The sequence below is a fragment of the Sarcophilus harrisii genome, chromosome 6 (assembly GCF_902635505.1).
Source record: "Sarcophilus harrisii chromosome 6, mSarHar1.11, whole genome shotgun sequence".
Lineage (NCBI taxonomy): Eukaryota > Metazoa > Chordata > Mammalia > Dasyuromorphia > Dasyuridae > Sarcophilus > Sarcophilus harrisii.
The window spans coordinates 243,283,113-243,304,662 of record NC_045431.1 but is presented as its reverse complement, the minus strand read 5'-3'; the positions used below and the strand labels follow the sequence as shown (position 1 = coordinate 243,304,662).

General features: G+C 45.6%; 1 protein-coding gene across 4 annotated transcripts in view; it reads right to left on the bottom strand.

The window, feature by feature from the left end:
- Positions 1–16,067, bottom strand: part of ATL3 (atlastin GTPase 3) — a 30,550-nt gene extending 14,483 nt beyond the window's left edge. The window contains exons 1-5 of one of the 4 annotated variants that reach the window (XM_031943475.1): positions 15,843–16,067; positions 5,838–5,922; positions 4,005–4,089; positions 2,835–3,052; positions 2,605–2,748 (exon numbers count right to left, since the gene is read on the bottom strand). In XM_031943475.1, the coding sequence (XP_031799335.1) occupies positions 2,605–2,748; positions 2,835–3,052; positions 4,005–4,041 (399 nt within the window). In that variant the 5' untranslated portion in view covers positions 4,042–4,089; positions 5,838–5,922; positions 15,843–16,067. Of the gene's footprint in view, positions 1–2,069; positions 2,152–2,604; positions 2,749–2,834; positions 3,053–4,004; positions 4,090–5,837; positions 5,941–15,842 lie in introns of those variants that run through there. The other 3 variants (XM_031943476.1, XM_003774478.4, XM_031943477.1) reach the window with 3 other exon arrangements.
- Positions 16,068–21,550: the final 5,483 nt, after the last annotated feature.

Below are 21,550 nucleotides of genomic sequence, written 5' to 3'. Positions count from 1 at the left end.
CGGCCTATAGCAACCTAGCATTTGATAAACCCCTCCAAACTCCAGCTTCTGGAATAAGAACTCACTCTTTGACAAATTACTGGGGAAACTGGAAAATAATGTGTCAGAAACTTGGCATAGACCTACATCTCACATCCATAGCAAAATAAGGTCAAAATGAGTGCATGAGTTGGGTATAGAGGATGAGACCATAGGCAGATTAGGAGAATGAAAGATAATTTACCTATCAGATCTTTGGAGAAGGGAGGAACTAGAGAACATTATGAAAGGCAAAATGGACAATTTTGATTACATTAAAGCTTTTGCACAAACCAACAAGTACAAAGATGGGGAAAAAATTTGATAGCCAGTGTTTCTGGCTATAAATATATATGTTTCTCATTTATATATATAAAGAATTGTGTCAAATTTATAAGAATACAAGTCATTTCCCAATTGATAAGTTGTCAAAGGATATGAACAATTTTCAGATGATGAAATTAAAGTCATCTATAGTGACATGAAAAAGGCTCTAAATCACTATTGACTAAAAAAATGCACATTAAAACAACGCTGAGGTATCACCTCACATCTCTCAGATTGGCTAAGATGACAGGAAAAGATAATGATAAATGTTGGAGGGGATGTGGGAAAATTGAGACACTATGGAGTTGGGAGAGATGTGAACTGATCCAACCATTGTGCGGAGCAATTTGGAACTATGCCCAACGGGCCATGAAACTGTGCATACCCTTTGACCCAGAAGTGCCATTACTGGGTCTGTATCCCAAGGAAATCATAAAGGAGGGAAAAGGACCCACACGTGCAAAAATGTTTATGGCAGCTCTTTTTGTGGTAGCAAAGAATTGGAAAACGAGTGGATGCCCATTAATTGGGGAATGGCTGAACAAGTTGTGGTACATGAAGGTAATGGAATATTATTCTACAAAAAATGAACAAACTGATTATAGAAAAGCCTGAGAGGATTTATATGAACTGATGCTCAGTGAATCAAGCAGAACCAAGGTGAGAGGATCAACTATGAAAGGCTCGGTTCTTCTCAGTGGTTCAGTGATCCAAAGGAACCCCAAGAGATTTTGGACAGAAAATGCCATCTGCAACCACAGAAAGAACTAAGGAGACTAAATCTAAATCAACATAGGCTATGTTTACTTCTTTTTTCTATTTATTTCTCTCCTGTGGTTGTTCCCTTTTGTTCTGGACTTTCTCTCCCAACATGATTCAGAAAGCAATGTGTAATCAAATTTAATTAAAAAAAAAAAAGAAAAAATAGTCCATAGGGGCACCAGATCCCAGAAGATCCAAAAGGAACTGGCAAAGGCCAGGAAGCAGGAAGCTCTGCCCTCATTCTAAGCTCTACATCACTCTGGATGACCTGGAGCCTGTCAATGACGATCACAACACCCCAAAACTTAGGTGAAATCTAGGGTTTTTTAACAAGAGAAATGAATATGAATGTGGAACCCCAACAGTTCCCACTTTACAAAAGTCTGCCTGAAAGTAGATAAAAGGACTTGGCGTGAAAGGGGAAAGGTGCAGGAAAAGGACAAAAGTGGAAGGGGTGGAGCAAGCCCTTCCCCCCAAAGTTGCCTTTGTTTCCCTTGGGAACCGCTAAATCATGAGGATAGGAAAGTCTTATCTCCCAGCGCCCCAAGCACTTTCTCAGCCCGGCACTGACTGGCAGTGCCTGCCTTAACTCCCCAGCATGGGATGCAAACATGTCAGTCAGCTCAGGGGTGGGGAGGTCTCCTGATCACTCCCTTTCTCCTGGAGCACCTGTGTGCCAAATACCATCCGCACACCACCAGGCACCGACTGACTGTACACGGAAAGATGTAAACAGATCAAAGTCAGAACAGTCAGGGAAGCTCGAGGAAGGCTCAGCTGAGCCACTCTCCTTTTTACCATTTCTACAGTGCTGCCCATGCGGTCCCTAAAGTCTCTATCAGACTCGATCGCTTTTTATGTCCACACTTTCAGCTCAACGGGTGAAAAACCAAGGAGCTTTCAGCTTGCCGTCCCCTAAAGCCAGCACCAACCGGGGACGACTTCTCGGGACAAGTAATCACCAGGAGGAAATCCACCGCAGGAGGAGACGTAGGAATCTGCTTTGCTGATTTATGCTGTTCTGTAACGAGGGTCTCGTTTTTCCTTTCATTTCGAGAAGGAGTGGAAGGGACAGAGAGTAGAGAATGTTTGACGATTATATTTTAAAAACACGAATCACTAAATAAACCATGGCATATTGATATAATGTAGTAGTAAATAAGGAATAGGAAGAAATCTGCAAAGACTCTTGTAAAGTAACTCAAATCAAATCAAAATCAAAATAGTCTGTACGAGAAAGGAGGCAAATAAATAAAACTGAACTGGAATAAATAAAAATGTAACCACAAATAGAAAAACATGACCAAGAAGAGAAGAAAAGGGGATATAGGAGGGAGGGGGAAATGACCTGTGCTCTGAAGGGCCCAGAAGTAAAAATCCAACTTTAAAAGAAGGAGTTTATTTACCCAACACAGAGAGGTTTTGTGTGAATTGATTCAGACAATGATCAAAAAGGCAGCGTTCTGTGTGTATCAGGAAATGCTCCTTAGCCCTCACCTTTTTCCCATCAGGCTTTTCCATAATGAAAATTTCACTCCAGATCTGAATTCCAGTCGTTTCAGGGTCAGAACCCCCCCGCCACGAAAATCCTGTGAGAGGCTCATCCTCGTCACCCAGCCACTGTGGATGGTCACGCTCCTTCTGCAAGACGGGAAAGCAGTCTCCCTTAAACAGGAAGCCAGAAAAACAAGCACAAGGACTCCCGACCTCCAGGGATCATGGCCCACCTGGTTATACAGGAAGCGAAGCAAGAAGTCCAGGAAGAAAGATTTGCCCTTGCGGAAGGCTCCGGCCACTGACACCACGACCGCGTCTAGGTCCCTGATGTGCTCTTGTAAGAGGACCCGAGTCAAGGCCTTCTCGTCCAACATGAAGGAGTGCTGATCCTTGTTCACCACGACGATCTGCACAGGGCAGGGGGCCGGGCGCTCCATGGTGTTACCACCTGTGTGGGGCAGAGACAACAAGAGCCCTGAGAGAGTCCTTTGGCGCCAGAGGTGGGAGAGCAGGTGTCCAAGGGGCCTTCGAGGAAGCTCTGAGGAGGCTCCGGGCTCTTCAGAGGGAGGAAGCAGCCTCCATTTCCTGGCGCCAAGGAGCTGGAATCACCACCAACCATGCTCAGCATTCAGGAACCAAGTTGGGAGCCTGGCTCCGGAGGCCTCATCCATTGACCCACCAGCGCACGCCTAGGGACTACGGGAACACTGGGAGCACAGGCTGGGTAGCTACAGCCCCAAGACTTTGGACACCCTGAGGCCGCTCATCCGGCTCAGCCATGACTCGTGGGGGCAGGGAGAGACGGGGAGGGCCATGGCAACAAGCTGGGGAAGGAAAGACCCCACGGGCGGCCCACAGCCCGGGAGGCAGAACGGAAAAGCCAGAAAGCTCTCCTCCTGGGCCGGACCAGCAAGGGGCACTTTTCTCACACCAGCATCTCCAGATGAGGAGAGGCCCCAAGGTAGGCGGTAAAGACCTGTGCCCTAAAAGCCTGGATGAGAGTAATCGCCGCCGGCTGGGGCAGGTGCTCCTCCCTCAACGGGATCCCTCTGTGCCTTTGACCCTCAGAGCCTTCCAGCAACTCCCACAGAGAGCGAGGCGGGCACGAAAGACTCACTGACCAGTTGAGGAAACCACAACTCCCACAGCTAGCCGGTGCCTGGGGCCTCCTGACACTCTTGCCTCTCCCCCCTGCTGGGCTGCTGACCAACCTGGGGCTTCACTCACACCTCCTCAAGAGGGCTGCTCTAATGAGGACACTAAGGAGAGGCCCCAGCAGCCTTCCAGACTGGCAGGTGCCTCGGCCCGGCGGTCTCACCCCGGACTGGCAGGTACCTCAACCTGGTGGTCCCTGCCTCACCCACCCACCTCAGTGAGGGAGGGCTAACTTCCAGGGTTACCTAGAAAACCTCTTATAAAGTAACTGGACCATGCCATGGTGCACACCAGCCCAAAGAGCCGACGGACAGCAGAGGCCGCATGCGCCTGAGGATGAGAACACAGGTTTGAGTAAGCAAGTGGCAGCCGGAGACCTTGGGGCCAACTAAGGACTCCCTGCTGAGCCACTCTAACTGGACTGGCCCAAGAAGGCCAGACTCTCCCTGGAGCTCATCATGAGGGTCTGCTGGCTGCTCCTGAGCATAGAAGACAACTCTCTAGCCCTCCAAAACCCAGGGGGCATCCACTAGCTTTCTGATGGTCCCCTGCCATGTAAGGACTCACATGGGCGAGGCATGGGATTGAAAGATGGATGCCAACCTTCTAATTGCCAGTGGGGGGCGCCAACAGGCAAGCTGCCCGGCCTCTTACCCCACCAGCACTGCCCCACGCCTGGCACTGCCCACGCTAACAAGGAATGGCCAAAACAGGGGCATCTGAACAGAGAGACAATGGACAAGGGGGGAATAATGAGGGGGCTAAAGTGGGGAGGCTGCTGGGTCTTAGAAGAGTGCAGGTAAGAGAGTCAAGATGAGTATCTAAAGATTAAGAAGGCCAGAAAAGCAGCAAAGGCCAGGGATTTTCTATCTGATCCTGAGGGGCCACAAGGAGCCGCTGGAGTTTACCACGTAGGGAGGGTAACAGTAGATGGGACAGCTGAGAGCAGAACGGACAGGGTGGGGAGGGACTTGGGGCAGACAGACCCCCTATTTCATGGCTCAGATCCAAATCCCCGCTCTGCTCCTTATACCGGTGATGGCCCATAAGACCCTGTCTCCTGTCTCGGCCCTTGCTGTGCCCCACGCCTGATATGCCATCCCTCCGGCCTCCCATTACAAGTCTGGGGATGAGGCAATGAGGGTCTGCACCAGGGTGTTAGCAATGACTGGAGGGAACACAAGGTCACATCATGGTAAAGTTTTTTATACGCCTGTAACTCCAAAGGTTCCCTATTAATTCTAGCACCACATTCTACCCCCTCTGAGACCACAAGGGCAGCAGCAAGATGGCCCCACCATGCACAGCTCCCATGGGCTTCGACTCTCCTCTTCAGACTCAGTTTATTTTTCCAGCCCTAACCTCTCTCCTAGACAGCTCCAACGCCACACGCCCCAAACAGAGCTCAGTGTCTCTCTGAAGCCCACTGCTCTCCCAACTTCACTATTACAGGTGGGAGCATGGCGCCTTCCTACTCACCCAGGCTGGCAGCGTGGGAGCCGCCTCCAAGTTCTCACCCTCCCCTCTCCCATCCCCCACCTGCTGCCAAGCCTTGCTGGTTTTCCTCTCTCAAGCACACCTACTTCTCCTTGGGACCACCTCCCAGCCTGTGCTCCTACGCCCCTGCTGGCTGGTCTCTGGGGCACAAAGGTATCCCCACGCCACCCCCCAAAGCTCCAACTACACCCCCCACACACAAACCTTCAGCTGTCTACGGCAGCGACCCCGGCGCCCTTGCTGCCCCCGGTGCACTCTCACTGTCTAATAAAGGCCTGCTGACTGACTGATCCCCGAGCCTCAGTTTCCAGGGGGAGCTAGGCGGCTTCTAGGGTCCCGTGGAGCTGTAACTAGGAACCCGTGAAGAGCTTGGAAGCCATGTCCTCTGACTGCCGAATCCAGCACTCCCTCCTCCGCCCTGCTGGCATCTGGCAAAAACCAACCCGTTTGCCGGCCCCATATTGTCATTGGCCTCTAGCTTTTCAGAGCCTAAAAAAAATATTTCTAATCCAATTTGGAAACAAGGGGGGAAAGGTTACTTCAGTATTGTGAATATATTTAAATGAATAAATAATACAAACTGTGTTGTTGCACTGCTGCTGGAGAAAGGCCAGATCCGAGGAGTGGACACGCCTGCTAAATCCCGGCCCGCTCTTTCAGTTGGTTCTACAAGAAAGCACAAAACTAGGACTGAAATCAAAAGACATCAGCTGTCGGTAAAAAGCATCTGTAAAAAGTCAAAACAGCAAAACTATCCACAGGACATGAGAGGTTGGTTTGTATCTAAGGAGAAAAGCAGGGATCATGGACAACTATTAACAGTCTTTTTTCCTGAATTCACCCAGGTCTGTGGACTGAGGCTAATCAAGCCACTCGAGGATATCTTGCCATGGATACCCCCCTAACTCACATGATCAGAATTAAACCATTCACTGGCCTTTTGCTACAACTTTTGTAAAGCTTCTCATTCTAAGCTCCTACATGTTAATGAACACAACCATGGTGTGTGTGTGTGTGTGTGTGTGTGTGTGTGTGACTCAGGGCTAAATTATGATCCAAGATTTTCCATTCTTTTTTAAAATGCCATATTTTTTTAAGAGGCAAGGAAAACACCCACACCCACACACTCCCACACATACCCCACACAGGCCTGCTCACAATCTTTAAACATTATTCAAAAACAGAGTTACACTGGTCATCCTGCCATCTGGGGGAGGGGGTGGGGGGTAAGAGGTGAAAAATTGGAACAAGAGGTTTGGCAATTATTAATGCTGTAAAGTTACCCATGCATATAACCTGTAAATAAAAGGCTATTAAATAAAAAAAAAAAAAAAAACAGAGTTACACAATTAAGCCCAGGAACTGAGAGGCTAAGCCAGATTCAAAATACTTTCGAAATGATCTTTTGAAATAGCATATTTCTATAAAATCATGCATATGCTTGGACCTAACAATTTACTTAATGATTTACTAAAAAAAAAAATGTAAGGGACCTATAGGTATAAAAATATTTATAGCAGCTCTTTTCTCAGGACAAAGAATTGGAAATCGAGGGAATGCCCAGTGGTGGGGAAGTGGCTGAATAAATTGTGGCATGTGATTGTGCAGGATGCTCTCAGAAAAACCTGCAAAGTCGTCCATGAGCTCGAGCTAAGTGAAACATATTACACACAAAGTCCCAGCAATGCTGTGGGATGATCAGCTGTGGATGGCTTTGCTCTTCTCAGCAATACAGCGATCCAAGACTACTCTGAAGGTCTTGTGATAAAAAAAAAATCACAGAAAAAGAACTAATTGTGTCTGAATAAAGATTGACGTATACTTTTTTTTTAAGCTATTTTTCTTGAGTGTTTTTTTGGGAGGGGAGGGGGGCGGGGAAAGATCTGTTTTTGTTCACAACATGACTTTTATAGGAGTATTTTGCATACTTTCACATGTGTTTCCTTAATGGGGGGAGAGGGGGAAGGGAGGGAGAAAGGGAAGAAATCTAGAACTCAAAGTTTTAAAAAATACATATAAAAAACTGTTTTCCGTGTAACTGGAGAAAATAAAAATATTCAATGTTAAAAATATTTTCACATCTGTTACTGGCCTATATGTTCATAGTTACACTTACATTTTAAAATGATTCCAGTAAAAATAAAGCACTACAGGAAACATCAAGAAATCTGAACGGTCAGGGTAAAGCAAGTATTTCAGAAAATGAAGAGTGAGCAAAATAGTCTTTTTCTTTCAATTACTTGAAAATCTTTCCAAAAGGGAGTAGTCTGTTTTCCTGCCTTTGCATTATAGAGAGCAACACTCCTTTTTCTGTTGATTGAGAACTTTGCAAAGTCATCCTTAGGATGAATTATGACTATGTAAAGGTGAAAGCAAGTAGAAACCTGGACATCAGAAAATCTGGATTTCTGAATCTAGGTCTGCCACAAACTTTTGGAATAAACCTAGAATCAGAACCCTCCAAAGGTCTCAGTAAAAAAGATGGGATCTGACTAAATGTCTGAGGTCTTCCAATTCAAGAGAGAAAGACTAATGATGCTACCCAGAGGAGACGGGAGAAATGAACCCCAAGAAATGTTCAGAAATTTTGAGAAGAAAAATGAACATCTGACTGCTTGTTTCCATTTCATCCATGTTTCCTAAATAAGGTAAAATACTCATGAATTTAAGACTTTGCTTACTTAATGAAGGCTTTTACTGCAATTTCCACATGCTCTTTGGATGGGTTTTCTCATTCAGCTACATAAACTAAAAGTCAAGATCTTAGAGTCTGGATACTTGGGTTTTCAAGTCCCAGCTATGAATTCTGTAGATCTGGACAAGTCATTTACCCTGGTTGGGCTGATATACTAAGAATGACAATACTACCTAAATACCACAAAATACTATTTTGTAGGGCTAGAAAAAAATAATCCCCAAATCCCATGGAGGAACAAAAAGTCAAGAATCTTAAAGGTACTACTGAAAAAAAGAGGGAAAAGAAAGGAGGCCCTCAGTACCAAATCTGAAAAATATTGCAAAGTAATAGTAATCATTAAAATAATCAGGTTTAAAAAAAAAAAGTAGAGAGAATGATTTGTGGAACAGATTAAATATACCACACACAGCAGAAAACACAGAAACATGGTGTTTGATTCCAGTCACTAATGAAACCACTTGATCAAAACTGCTGGGAAAATTGGACAGCAGCCTGGCAGAAATTCGTTTTAGACCAGTACTCACACCACACACCAAGATAAGCTCCAGATAAATATATGACTTAGAAATAAAAAGTCAGATCACAACAAGTTAGAAGAGCAAGATGGAAATTAACTTTCAGATCGACAGAAAGGTCAAGGCTTCCTGACTGTGATAAAGAAGTGATAGAGAATTCTAACCAACATAAATTAGACATAAAATATACAAACTTTTGTACAAATCAATTATCATAAAGATTAGAAGAGGGACAGCTAGGTGGCGCAGTGGATAGAGCACCAGTCCTAAAGTCAGGAGGACCTGATCTGGGCCATGTCACTTAACCCCAATTGCCTCAGCAAAAAAAAAAAAAAAGATTAGAAGAGAAAGCGGTAACTTGGGAAAAAAAATCTTTGCAACAAGTTTCTGCCAAAGGTCTCATTGAAAATAGGTGAGAAACTGATTCAAATTATTAAACTAAGAGCCATTCTGCAACCAACAAAAGGCCAAAAGATATGACCAGGCAATTTTCTTTCTTTTTCTTTTGGTGACCAGGCAATTATTAAAGGGGAAAAAAAATTCATGTTACTAACAATCAATGAAAAAATGTTCTTTATCACTAATTAGACAAATAAAAATTAGAGCAACTTTGAGGTTTCATCTCACCCCTAACATATGGACAAAAGAGGAAATAAATGACCAGTGTTACAAGGGAATACAGGTAAACGGGTAGAATGGTGTATTGTTGGTAGGACTATGACTTGATTAAAGTATTCAGGAAAGCAATTTAGAATTCTGTCCCAGGTTATCAAACAGTGAATACAACTAAACTACCATTAGGCTTATACTTCAAAGAAATCAAAGGAAGAGGAAAAGAATACACACACACACACACACACACACACCCCAACTCTTTCATGATAACCCAAAATTGGAAACTTGGAAATTATCCTATTAAGGAATGACTAAACCAATGGTGATGTGTGAGTATTATGGAATATTACTGTATCATAAGAAATAATGAAAAAGATAATTTCAGAAAAAAACTTGAGAGTTCTTGATGAGCTAAGGCAGAATGACAAGAACCTAGAACAATGACAACATTGTAGACGAAAATTAACTTTGAAAACTTTCAAATTTTTTCAGTAAAACCAATATTCCAAGAGAATAAAGTTGAAACAGGCCTCACCTCCTGACAGGAAATGACAAACTTAAAATGGAGAGACAGAGGCAGAGAGGAATAAAGCGATACATGTTCAGACATGGCTAACGTGGGAACTTGCTTTGTTTAACTATGTAGATGTGTGCCGGAGGAAATTTTTGCGGTTTCATCATTACATTTTGTTTTTTAATTTGCGCAGCAGAGAGGGATAGTGGAAGTGATAAGTTAATGTTTGAAATACCTGTTGCTTGAAAAGAAAAAATAATAAGCTTACTTTTTAAAAAAAAGAAGTCACTGAACTATTCTAAATCTGTTTCCTCACCTGTAAAATCGGGAAATTCCTGTACTCCCTACCTCCTAAGGTTGGCAAAAGGAATATGCTTTATAAACTTTAAAGTGTCTTAGACATGAGACTTATCAGGGTAATCACCATGATGCTGATGCTGCCCTACTTGGCACAAATTTATTCTTCTTGTACTTCGGTAGTGAAAACAACAAAGGAAGAAACGAAGCCAGTTCTTGTCCTCTACAAGCTCATCTTCCACCAAGGAGATGTGGACATATAGAAACATATCCAGATGAATGCAAGGGACTTGGCTAGAGGTGAGGTCAGATAGTCCAGAAAGGCCTTGAATGGATGGCGACGCTTGGGCTAAGTCATTCAAGAAACTAGAGCAACCAGTGACACCCAAAGCACCTTCTTCTCTTGTAGGAATATTTTGGCTCACCCAAAAGGAAGGCACCAAGTATGGGCAAGAAAATGGAATGGAAAAGCATTCCGTGAGTACTTCCAGTGCGCCAAGCACTGGGCTACAGAACAGCCTGGGCCCTCGGGAGCTCCGATTCTCATTCCAAAGGAAAAGGTGAGAATGGGAAGGTTCCAGGCATGGGGGATGGCTCAAGGGCCCAGGGAAAGCAATGAACGAGAGATAAAAGATGGAAGCTTGGCTGGACCATGAAGTTCATGAAGAGGAACCAATAACCAGTATGCTGAGAGCCAGACTGGGAAGGATTTCAGATGTCAAACAGACTAGTCTGTTCCTAAAAATACAGAAGGTTTCGAAAGGGAGAAGGACGTGGTCAGATGTGCGCTTTAAGAAAATCAGGTAGGCAGCTCTACTGAGGACAGACTGATTTGGAGAGGACACGGAGGCAGGAACATGAGGTGCCAAGGCCTAGAACCCATGGGGCCATTCTGGAGGCTGTCCTCGCACCAGCTCTCCAAGGAGGCAATTGACCCTGAGGTGGCCACAGGCTTGCCACACACAGCAGGTCAGAACAGGATGGGCTCCAGGAACTCTGGTACAGATCTGGGAACTGGCTAGAGACAACTACACCCATGCCATTTCACAAGCATTTCACTCACAATTGCACCACCAATACTTTGGAAATGCTTTGATAACCCCAAAATGTGCATGGGGTGGCACTATCTCGGGGCTGTGGATGCTGGTACAGGGCCTGGCACATCACTGGCAGGTCCTAAATCTTGCTGACTGACTGGACCAAGAGAAACACCTGGGCTCAAACCCTGGCTCTGCTCCCAATGGCCTGATGTGGCCAATGATTTCCTCCTCTGTAAGAGCACAGACCCTCCCACATTTCAGAGAGCTGCCTGTGTGCTGACCCCAGGCCCTCTGTGGAGGCAGGAGCAATTAACCTGAAAAGTGGCCCAAGCTCTTTGCTTAACTTCTGTGAGGTGTCCAGAGAGTTCAAAGAACTGCTTTCCGATGGAGACCAGGAAGAAGCCTGGCTTAGGGACAGGAGAACTACTTCCTAGGGCAGATGCACTGGATTCGAATGCCCGGGCTGACACAGGGCAGTGGGAGTCTGGCCAGGCCCCCCAAATAGCTCTGTGGACAATCACAGATCTGCACCAAGGGGACCTCCCTAAATGAAATCACGGCTCAGAATCTCTTTTCAAAGGACCATTTGGTAAAGTGAGGCTGGAGTGAACATTTTTAGAATAACTTAGAACATTTTAAAAACATATCCCATTGATCAATTCTGATGGACGTGGCTCATTTCAACAAGATGATTCATTCAGGCCAGTTCCAATAGATCTGTGATGGAGAGATCCACCTGCACCCAGAGAGAGGGACTATGAAAACTGAGGCTGGATCACAACATAGCCTTTTCACTCTTTTTGTTTGGTTTGCTTGAATTTTATTTTCTGTCATTTTTTTAACTTTTTGATCTTATTTTTCTTGTGTAGCAAGATAATTATATAAATATGTATGCCTGTATTGGATTTAACATATATTTTTACTCTATTTAACATATATTGGATTACATGCCATCTGGGGAGGGAATGGGGGGAAGAAGGGGAAAATGACAACACAAGGTTTTCCAAGGATCAATGCTGAAAAATTATCCTTGCATATGTTTTGAAAATACATAACTTTTTTTAAAAAAACCATATTCCATCAGTCAGCTGTGAATGACTTTGCTATTCTAAGCAATACAATGACGCACAACTGCTGTGAAGGACTTATAGTGAAAAATCCTGCCTATAACCACAGAAAGAACTGACTAGGTCTGACTATATATAGATTGAAGCATACTCTTTTTTTTTTTAACTTTATTTTTCTCAAGGGTTTTTTTTTTCAAGCGAAGGAGATGTTTTCTTTTACAAAATGACTTTTATAGAAATGTTTTGCATAGTTTCACATGTGCTTTCTTAATGAGGGTTCAGGATGGAGATAAGGAAATCTAGAACTCAAAAGTTTTAAAAACAAATGTTAAAAAATTGATTTAAAAGTAACTGGGAAAATTTTTTAAATTAAATTTAAAAATGGGATTAATAATATTAAGAAATCCCCAAAGGCTATAAACTCTTTACACACTTGCCAAAATATATATACTCTGTATCAGTATGAGGAGTACAAATCACTCCCTCTGACCCTATGGTTTCTAGAAAGTCCATAATGAGCCTTCTGAAAAAGTGAAGCAATGTGTCATTTTTTTACATCACCCATCATCCTCTCCACCAAAGAAAAAAAATCCAATAAATGAGGCTCCCACTAGCATAAAATGTCTTTAAAACAGGATCCTCACTCTAACGCTCCAAGAAACCTCAGAAGTCATATAACCTAAACCCTTATTTAACAGATAAAGAAACGGAGGCCCAGGGAGGCTACATGTCATTCATATAAGTTAACATCAGGAGCTGAGTTTTGAACTTGAACCCTCTGTCTCCACAGCTGATGCACCCTCTTTTCTAAAAGATAAATTATTGTTTGGTGAGTTTGTCTTTTTTTTTTTTTTATAACCAACACAGTTTCTATTTCTTATTTTTATTGACTTTTGAAAACATCAAGTACTTGCCCTGGTCTAATTCTTTTAAAATAAGAGTAGCCAACATTAATAATAGAAGGCTCTACAAAGTGCTTTCTTTCTCGGTGTGATCGCAGAAGGCAGCCTGAGGTTATGATGTCAAAAACATGGAAAGAAATGCCAAGTGAGGAAATGTTTCCTTTCCTCTGGACTCCTGGTAAGAGACATCCATCATAGGACAAAGCTGATTTTATAAAACAAAGTGTGAATATGGAATCCAATCTGGAATTATAAAGGAGTGAGCCTATGATTTAATGAAATGAAGTCTATAGTCCTCCAAAATGAGAAAACTCTCTCAACAGATAGCGATTCCTCTGTGACTGAAGTGTCTCCTAGAGTACTCAGATAAGTGACTTGCACAAGGTGATACAGCCAGGATGAATCAGAATCAGGACTTGAATCCAGCTCTTCCCAGCTGCAAGCCCACTACAATAGGACTGGGCCTGAGGCACAGCTGCCAAACCAGACCAAAATGTCACTGGGAGATATTTAACAAAACAAAAATACAATGAAACACGAAAGTGTTACTATGTGGCTTGCTAAGTCAATATCTGCCAGCCCCCTTTCTGCTGGAGTCTGCCACCACTGCACTACGTACTATATGCCATAGTCCGTCCTTCCTATGGAACTTTTTTCTCCATTATCATATATTTACAGGAAAAGGCCATGTGGCACATGGAGTCAAGAAAACCTCAGTTCAGACCTCACCTCTCACAGACAGTGGACCTGAGAACTTGAGCAAATGACTTAACTAACCTCTCAGCTCTGCAGGCAACTCTCTAAATCACAGCTTGGGAACACAGATAACATTTTGAAACATTTTAAAAACCACAGTCTTCCTTTTTTAATTTCATGCATTAAAAAGGACTCCCTCAGCAATGTGTTCCCTAGTAGAAGCAGAAGGCCTGTCCTGGAGTACCCCCACTCACGGTTTCTCTTTCTCCTACAGTTTAACTCCTTGGACCAAACAGGGACTTGAACTTGGTCCAACCAAGTTCCTCACTGTCCAGCAAGTTCACAAATGGAACTTGGAGAAGCTTCCACGTGGTACAGGCAAAAGGGAGGGGCAGGAGGGGTTATGGGTGGTACTTCTACAATCCTCCAGCTCTTTTTTCAAAAAAAGAAACCCTTTTGAAAATTTTCTCCAGCTGAAGTTCATCCTCTATTTGGGTCGTGTGAGAAAAGCCTGACAGAACAAAATCCCTACCACATTTTTGATCCCTTGAGGCAGAGAGATCCAGGTTAAAAATAATTTAAGTTTCACGGCTCCCAGGGCAGGTTTAATAAAAAGTGAGTAACAGCTAGCAGGCTGTGGGGGCAGGACCGCGGGCGGCCACGGAGAAGGCCTCTGTTCAATCAGCCCTCCTGGGGAGCCGGGTGCCACACAGGTAGGAAGCTGGTCAGAGCCCGGATTCCAAACCCTGCCCTCCTCCCAGACGGGTTCTGCCTGTAACCACTAACCAGCCCCGGGCCTCAGCATCTCCCCCTCTCCATCTTCCCAGCCTAATAAGGCAAAAAGCTTCTGCTGCAAACTTTCCGCTCCAATAGGAGTGGGAATGTCTGCAGAGGAAGGAGGACCTCTCCTGGATCAGCTCGTGGGGGGTCACTCACTACCACAGTCTTGGTGCCCAACAGGGTGGGGCAGGCGGGACCGCAGAAATCAAGCCTGGACGGGAAACTCCACCCCACCCCGCTGCAAGGAGGGCTGACTCCTGGGCACCAGGAAGAGGCACAGGGGAGGGGTCTCCTTATCCCTCTGCTCTGATGGGAAGGGGTCTTCTTATCCACTGATCCAGGCAGGGGGCACAGGGGAAGGGTCTCCTTATTCCTCTGCTCTGATGGGAGGGGGCACAGGGAAGGGGTCTTCTTATCCACTGATCCAGGCAGGAGGCACAGGGGAGGGGTCTCCTTACCCCTCTGCTCTGATGGGAAGGGGGGGGCACAGGGGAGGGGTCTCCTTACCCCACTGCTCCAGGCAGGGGGCACAGGGGAGGGGTCTTCTTACCCCACTGCTCCAGGCAGGGGGCACAGGGGAGGGGTCTCCTTACCCCTCTGCTCTGATGGGAAGGGGTCTTCTTATCCACTGATCCAGGCAGGGGGCACAGGGGAAGGGTCTCCTTATTCCTCTGCTCTGATGGGAGGGGGCACAGGGAAGGGGTCTTCTTACCCCACTGCTCCAGGCAGGGGGCACAGGGGAGGGGTCTCCTTACCCCTCTGCTCTGATGGGAGGGGGCACAGGGGAGGGGTCTCCATACCCCTCTGCTCTGGGCAAGAGGGCATAGAAAAAGGGTCTCCTTATTCCAATTCTTGGGGATGGGGAGGGACAAGGGTAGGGAATCTCCTTCAGGGGGAGGGTCTCCTTGCCCCGTGCTCTGGGGAGGCGGCACAGGGGAGGCGCCCCTCCCCCACGGTCCCGGGCACGTGCGGAGGCACGCGGAGGGGAGAAAGGGGTGTCCCTGGAGGCTTTCCCACCACCTGGTACATAAGACCCCCGACTCCCCCAACCCCGAGACAGAGGCAAGAGGTGCCTTCTCGGCCGAACCGTCATTTTACGCCGGGGTAAACTGAGGAGCGGAGAGGATAAGGGTCACCTCATCTTGCCTCTTTTCAACAGATGGGTAATCCGAGGTCCGGGGTGGGGACGGGCCCTAACGAGGGTAACTTTTGCCGATGGGGAAACTGAGGCCCGCGGAAGGGCGGGGCCCTGGGGAGCACCGGGTCCAACGACCTGGTCGCACGGACCGGGACACCGAGGCCGGGAGGGGGCCTGGGTACCACCGGGACTAAGCCCCGCCCTTCCCAGACGAAGGGTGCGGGGGCGGGAAGGGGCGGGGACCCAGAGACCCCTCCGCCCGGCCGTTTTACAGGGGCAGAAACTGAGGCAGGAAAGGCCCGGGCTCGGGGGGCGCGGGGTTACCTGCCTTCTCCCCGCTTTCTGTTGAGGCCGCCGCCGCCGCCGCTCGCAGGAAAGAAAACATGGAGCCGCCTCCTCACCAGCCCGGGCGGCAGAAGGAGGGAGGGCCGGGACCGGGCTGGCCGGAGGGCGGGCAGGCGAGCGGGCGGGCAGGCGGATCTGGGCGGGAAACGGGCGGGGACTCGGGTGCGAGGAGAAACGGGCTGCGCACGCGCACCCGGGCCGGGGGCGGGGCCCGTGGGCATCCTCGCCCGCCACGGCCTCCTGGGAAGCGTAGTCTCGTTCTCGCGGCCACTCGGGTTCTGAGCATCCCATGAAACCACAACTCCCAGCGGGCGCTGCGAGGGGAAGCGCGACTCTTAGGCGCTTAGTCGGCCGCGGAACCCTAAATCCCGGGAGGCTGAGCGGCGACGCTGGCGCTCAGCGGAGGCCCGCCTACCGACTTCCCGCGGGCTGAACCGCGTGTGCGAAGCTGCGAGGGGCGAGGGTCGGTGCGGAGGAGGCCGCTGCTGGGAGGGCTAGGGCCGGCCGCATCCACTCTAGGGGGGATCCCCAGGCCCCGGGGCCAGAGCTTGTTCCCCCAACTGCACCTCCCAGCGGGCCACGTGGAAGCCGGGCCAGGGGGGGGAAGGGGGGGGGGGGGGGGGTGGGAGCCCAGAGCTGTGGCGAGGCCGGAGAGCTCGGCCTGAGAGCCCGGCCTGCCCAGACCGTCCAGCTAACTTTATAACTGGAGAAACTGAGGCCCGAGAAGGGAATGGGCGTTTCCAGGAGCATTTCCCCCTTTCTTGTGCTTGAGACCCCAAGGAATTCAGTGACTTTCCCACAGCGAGGAAGTGCTCGAACCCAGGACTAATAATCCCGACTCTGGGGCACGCTGGAACCAGCCTTGGAGCGCGTCCCTTCCAAACTCTCACTTTCACAGAGTAATAAGCTGAAGCCCACGAATGGCTTAGGCGGTGCCCAAGATCACAAGGTTAAAAGGTGGCAGAGCCCAGCTCAAGCCTGAGCTAAACTTGGAGCACCTTCAGGGCTGGTCAACAAACATGAAGAGCCAGCTATGTGCCAAGAACGCGGTCATCCCCCCACGTTCAGTTCCATTAAACTTAACAAGCATTGACGGAGGGTCTAGAACCAGCGATCAAAGAAAAATGACAACCATCACTTCTGCCTGAGAGACTTCTGCTCCTCAAATGCTCAGAGGCCACAGAAAAAGCAGTTCCTGCCCCTCTGCACTGGAACCTGGTTTCTTCCTTTCTTAATTTCTTTTTTTTTAATAATTATACTTTTTTATTGACAGAACCCATGCCAGGGTAATTTTTTACATTATCCCTTGCACTCACTTCTGTTCCGATTTTTCCCTCCCACTCTCCACCCCCTCCCCCAGATGGCAAACAGTCCTATACATGCAGCATATTCTAGATACAATATATGTTTGCTAAACTGAACAGTTCTCTTATTGCCCAGGAAGAATTGGATTCAGAAGGTAAAAATAACCCGGAAGAAAAACAAAAATGCAAGAAGTTTACATTCATTTCCTTGTGTTCTTTCTTTGGGTGTAGCTGCTTCTCTCCATCCTTGATCAATAGAAACTGAGTTAGATCTTCTCTTTGTCAAGGAAATCCACTTCCATCAGAATACATCCTCATAAGTATCCTTGTGGAAGTATATAATGATCTCCTGGTTCTGCTCATTTCACTCGGCATCAGTTCATGTAAGTCTCTCCAAGCCTCTCTGTATTCATCCTGCTGGTCATTTCTTACAGAACAATAATATTCCATAACATTCATATACCACAATTTACCCAATCATTCTCCAACTGATGGGCATCCATTCATTTTCCAGTTTCTAGCCACTACAAACAGGATTGCCACAAACATTTTGGCACATACTGGTCCCTTTCCCTTCTTTAGTATCTCTTTGGGGTATAAGCCCAGTAGTAGCACTGCTGGAACAAAGGGTATGCACAGTTTGATACCTTTTTGGGCATAATTCCAGATTGCTCTCCAGAATGGTTGGATTTGTTCACAACTCTACCAACAATGCATCAGTGTCCCAGTTTTCCCGCATCCCCTTCAACATTCATCATTATTTTTTCCTGTCATCTTAGCCAATCTGACAAGTGTGTAGTGGTATCTCAGAGTTGTCTTAATTTGCATTTCTCTGATCAATAATGATTTGGAACACTCTTTCATATGAGTGGAAATAGTTTCAATTTCATAACCTGAAAATGGTCTGTTCATATTCTTTGACCATTTATCAATTGGAGAATGGCTTGATTTCTTACAAATTAGAGTCAATTCTCTATATATTTTGGAATTGAGGACTTTATCAAAATCTTTAACTATGAAGATGTTTTCCCAATTTGTTGCTTCCCTTCTAATTTTGCTTGCATTAGTTTTGTTTGTACAAAGGCTTTTTAACTTGATATAATCAAAATTTTCTATTTTGTGATCAGTAATGGTCTCTAGTTCATCTTTGGCCACAAATTTCTTCCTCCTCCACAAATCTGAGAGATAAACTATCCTATATTCCTCTAATTTATTTATAATCTCATTCTTTATGCCTAAATCATGGACCCATTTTGATCTTATCTTGGTATATGGTGTTGAGTGTAGGTCAATGCCTAATTTCTACCATACTAATTTCTAGTTATCCCAGCAGTTCTTGTCAAATAATGAATTCTTATCCCCAAAGTTAGGATCTTTGGGTTAGTCAAACACTAGATTGCTATAGTTGACTATTTTGTCTTGTGAACCTAGCCTATTCCACTGATCAACTAATTTCTTAGCCAATACCAAATGGTTTTGGTGACTGCTGCTTTATAATATAGTTTTATATCAGGTATAGCTAGACCACCTTCATTTGATTTTTTTTCATTAATTCCCTTGAGATTCTCGACTTTTTGTTCTTCCGTATGAATTTTGTTATTTTTTCTAGATCATTAAAATATTTTCTAAGTCTGATTGGTATAGCACTAAATAAATAGATTAGTTTAGGGAGTATTGTCATCTTTATTATATTCGCTAGGTCTATCCAAGAGCACTTAATATTTTTCCAATTATTTAAATCTGACTTTATTTGTGTGGAAAGTTTTTTGTAATTTTGCTCATATAATTCCTGATGTTTCTTTGGTAGATAGATTCCCAAATATTTTATGCTGTCGACAGTTATTTTGAATGGAATTTCTCTTTGTATCTCTTGCTGTTGGATTTTGTTGGTGATGTATAAAAATACTGAGGATTTATGGGGATTTATTTTGTATCCTGCAACTTTGTTAAAGTTATGAATTATTTCTAATAGCTTTTTAGTAGAATCTCTGGGGTTCTCTAAGTATATCATCATATCATCTGCAAAGAGTGATAGTTTGGTTTCCTCATTGCCTACTCTAATTCCCTTAATCTCTTTCTCAACTCTTATTGCCGAGGCTAGCGTTTCTAATATAATATTGAATAATACTGGTGATAGTTAGCAACCTTGCTTCACTCCTGATCTTACTGGGAAAGGTTCCAGTTTTCCCCCATTGCATATGATGCTTACTGACGGTTTTAAATATATGTTCCTGACTATTTTAAGGAAAAGTCCATTTATTCCTATCCTCTCACGTGTTTTTATTAGGAATGGCTGTTGGATTTTATCTAATGCTTTTTCTGCATCTATTGAGATGATCATATGGTTTTTGTTAATTTGGTTATTAATATAGTCAGTTATGCTAATAATTTTCCTAATATTGAACCATCCCTGCATTCCTGGTATAAATCCTACTTGGTCATGGTGTATTATCCTGGGGATGATTTTCTGTAATCTTCTTGCTAATATTTTATTTAAGATTTTAGCATCAATATTCATTAGGGAGATTGGTCTATAATTTTCTTTCTCTGTTTTCAACCTACCTGGTTTAGGTATCAGTACCATGTCTGTGTCGTAAAAGGAATTTGGTAGGACTTCTTCAATCCCTATTTTTTCAAATAGTTTATATAGCATTGGAGTTAATTGTGGAACCTGGTTTCTGATCTCCACGGTCCCCAATTCACTGGGTGGCTTTGGCCAAATCCCTTCCCTTTCCCTGCCCTCTATTTTCTCCTCTGTAAAAAGAGGAGGGGAAGACCTGATGATCTCCAAGGGCCTTTCCCATGAGCCTACAAGTGAGCAGTCACTGTATTTTACAAGTTGCATGGACCCCCACAGAGGAAGGGGTGGACGTGTTGTGAACCAAGGGATAAATAGGATGTCCTCACTTCCTGCAGCATGTCACGGTCCAGACTGTCTCCAGGATAATTGCTGTGTCATCACTGGCTCTCAGCCACCCTAGAAAGGAGCCTGCTTTGTTTATCTGGCCAGCTTTGTTTATCAATCACCATCCATCCCCTGGGTCATTCAGAAGCCCTTGAGCACTTACGGCCAGACCCGAGAGGCCCAGGCCAAGCTGCCTTTATGTCAGGGTAATAGCCTTGGATCCAGTTGGGAAATCTAGATAAGAATTCCAACTGCATTGTGGGACTTTGGGCAGGTCATTTACCTCTGCCTGGGGCCCAGCTTCCTCAAGAGGGCGCCTTTCATTCTGGACCTTGAGTGCTGTGGGGGAGCGGAGGAGGGAGGAGAACAAGGCACAGTCTTTGTCTATCTCCCCCCCTACACACACATACCCTCCAGATCACCTTTTGGATCTTGCCCAATCTGTTAATTAGCTTTTCTTCCCAGGAGCCTCAGAGCAACCTGCCCAGGGAATGAGGTGAAAATAAATGACCCTAGAGCTGGAATGCACCTCAGAGGTCATTTAGTTCAGCCTTTTGATTGTCGATCAGGAGAAAGGCTCAGAGCCCAAATAACCTGCACCGGGCATGGAGTGGCCAAGATGGGCCTTAACCCTGGAACTCTGGGCCCAGCTGCCTCTTCTTGTCCAGCTCAGTGAGCACCGAGGCCCTTCCTCATCCAGTCAGGATTCAGAAGTGCTTTGTATAAAGTAAGCGTTCAGGAAAGAATCTTCTGCCAAGTGATATCATATGGTTGATATTGGCCCAAGTGGCTTCTTCCAAAGGCAACTGGAGGCTTAAAGGAGTCGGGAGCCCTGGGTATGAGTTCTGATCCTGCCTGCCACTGGGCAGTTTTGTGGTCTTGAGCAGCAGCTTCTCATCAGGGTTTTAATGAGAGCTGCACGTGCTGCTTCAAGGGACTGTCATGAGGAAAAGCACTTTACATGTGTTTTATTATTGTGGATCTTATTATGCTGGGGAGTATTAGGGTCACAGGACACTATAATAACTGATGCTTAGAATTCTCTAAATATATCATCTCATTCAATGTTGGTAGCAATCTTCCAGTGGAGGTGACATCCTCTGTATTCCTGTTCCCATTTTACAGAGGGGAACACTAAAGTTTTTTGCTGTTGAATGACTCGACCAATGTCTCTCTGTGTGTAAAGGCTAGCAAGCAAGATTCAAATGCAGGTTTTTCCCAACTCTAAGCACTAATCCCTTTGCACCTTGCCACCCTGCCTGCCATCCTATACATATATGTACTATATACTATGAAGTGGTATACAGAGCACAACACAATGTGCCTTTATAAATACTGGCAAGCATGTATTGAATTCCACAAACACAAAATACATCATGAGAAGAACTGGCTTTTTTGTGTGTGTTAGAGGCAGTTGGGGTTAAGTGAGTTGCCCAGGATCACACAGCTAGTGTAAGTATCTGAGGCCAGATTTGAAT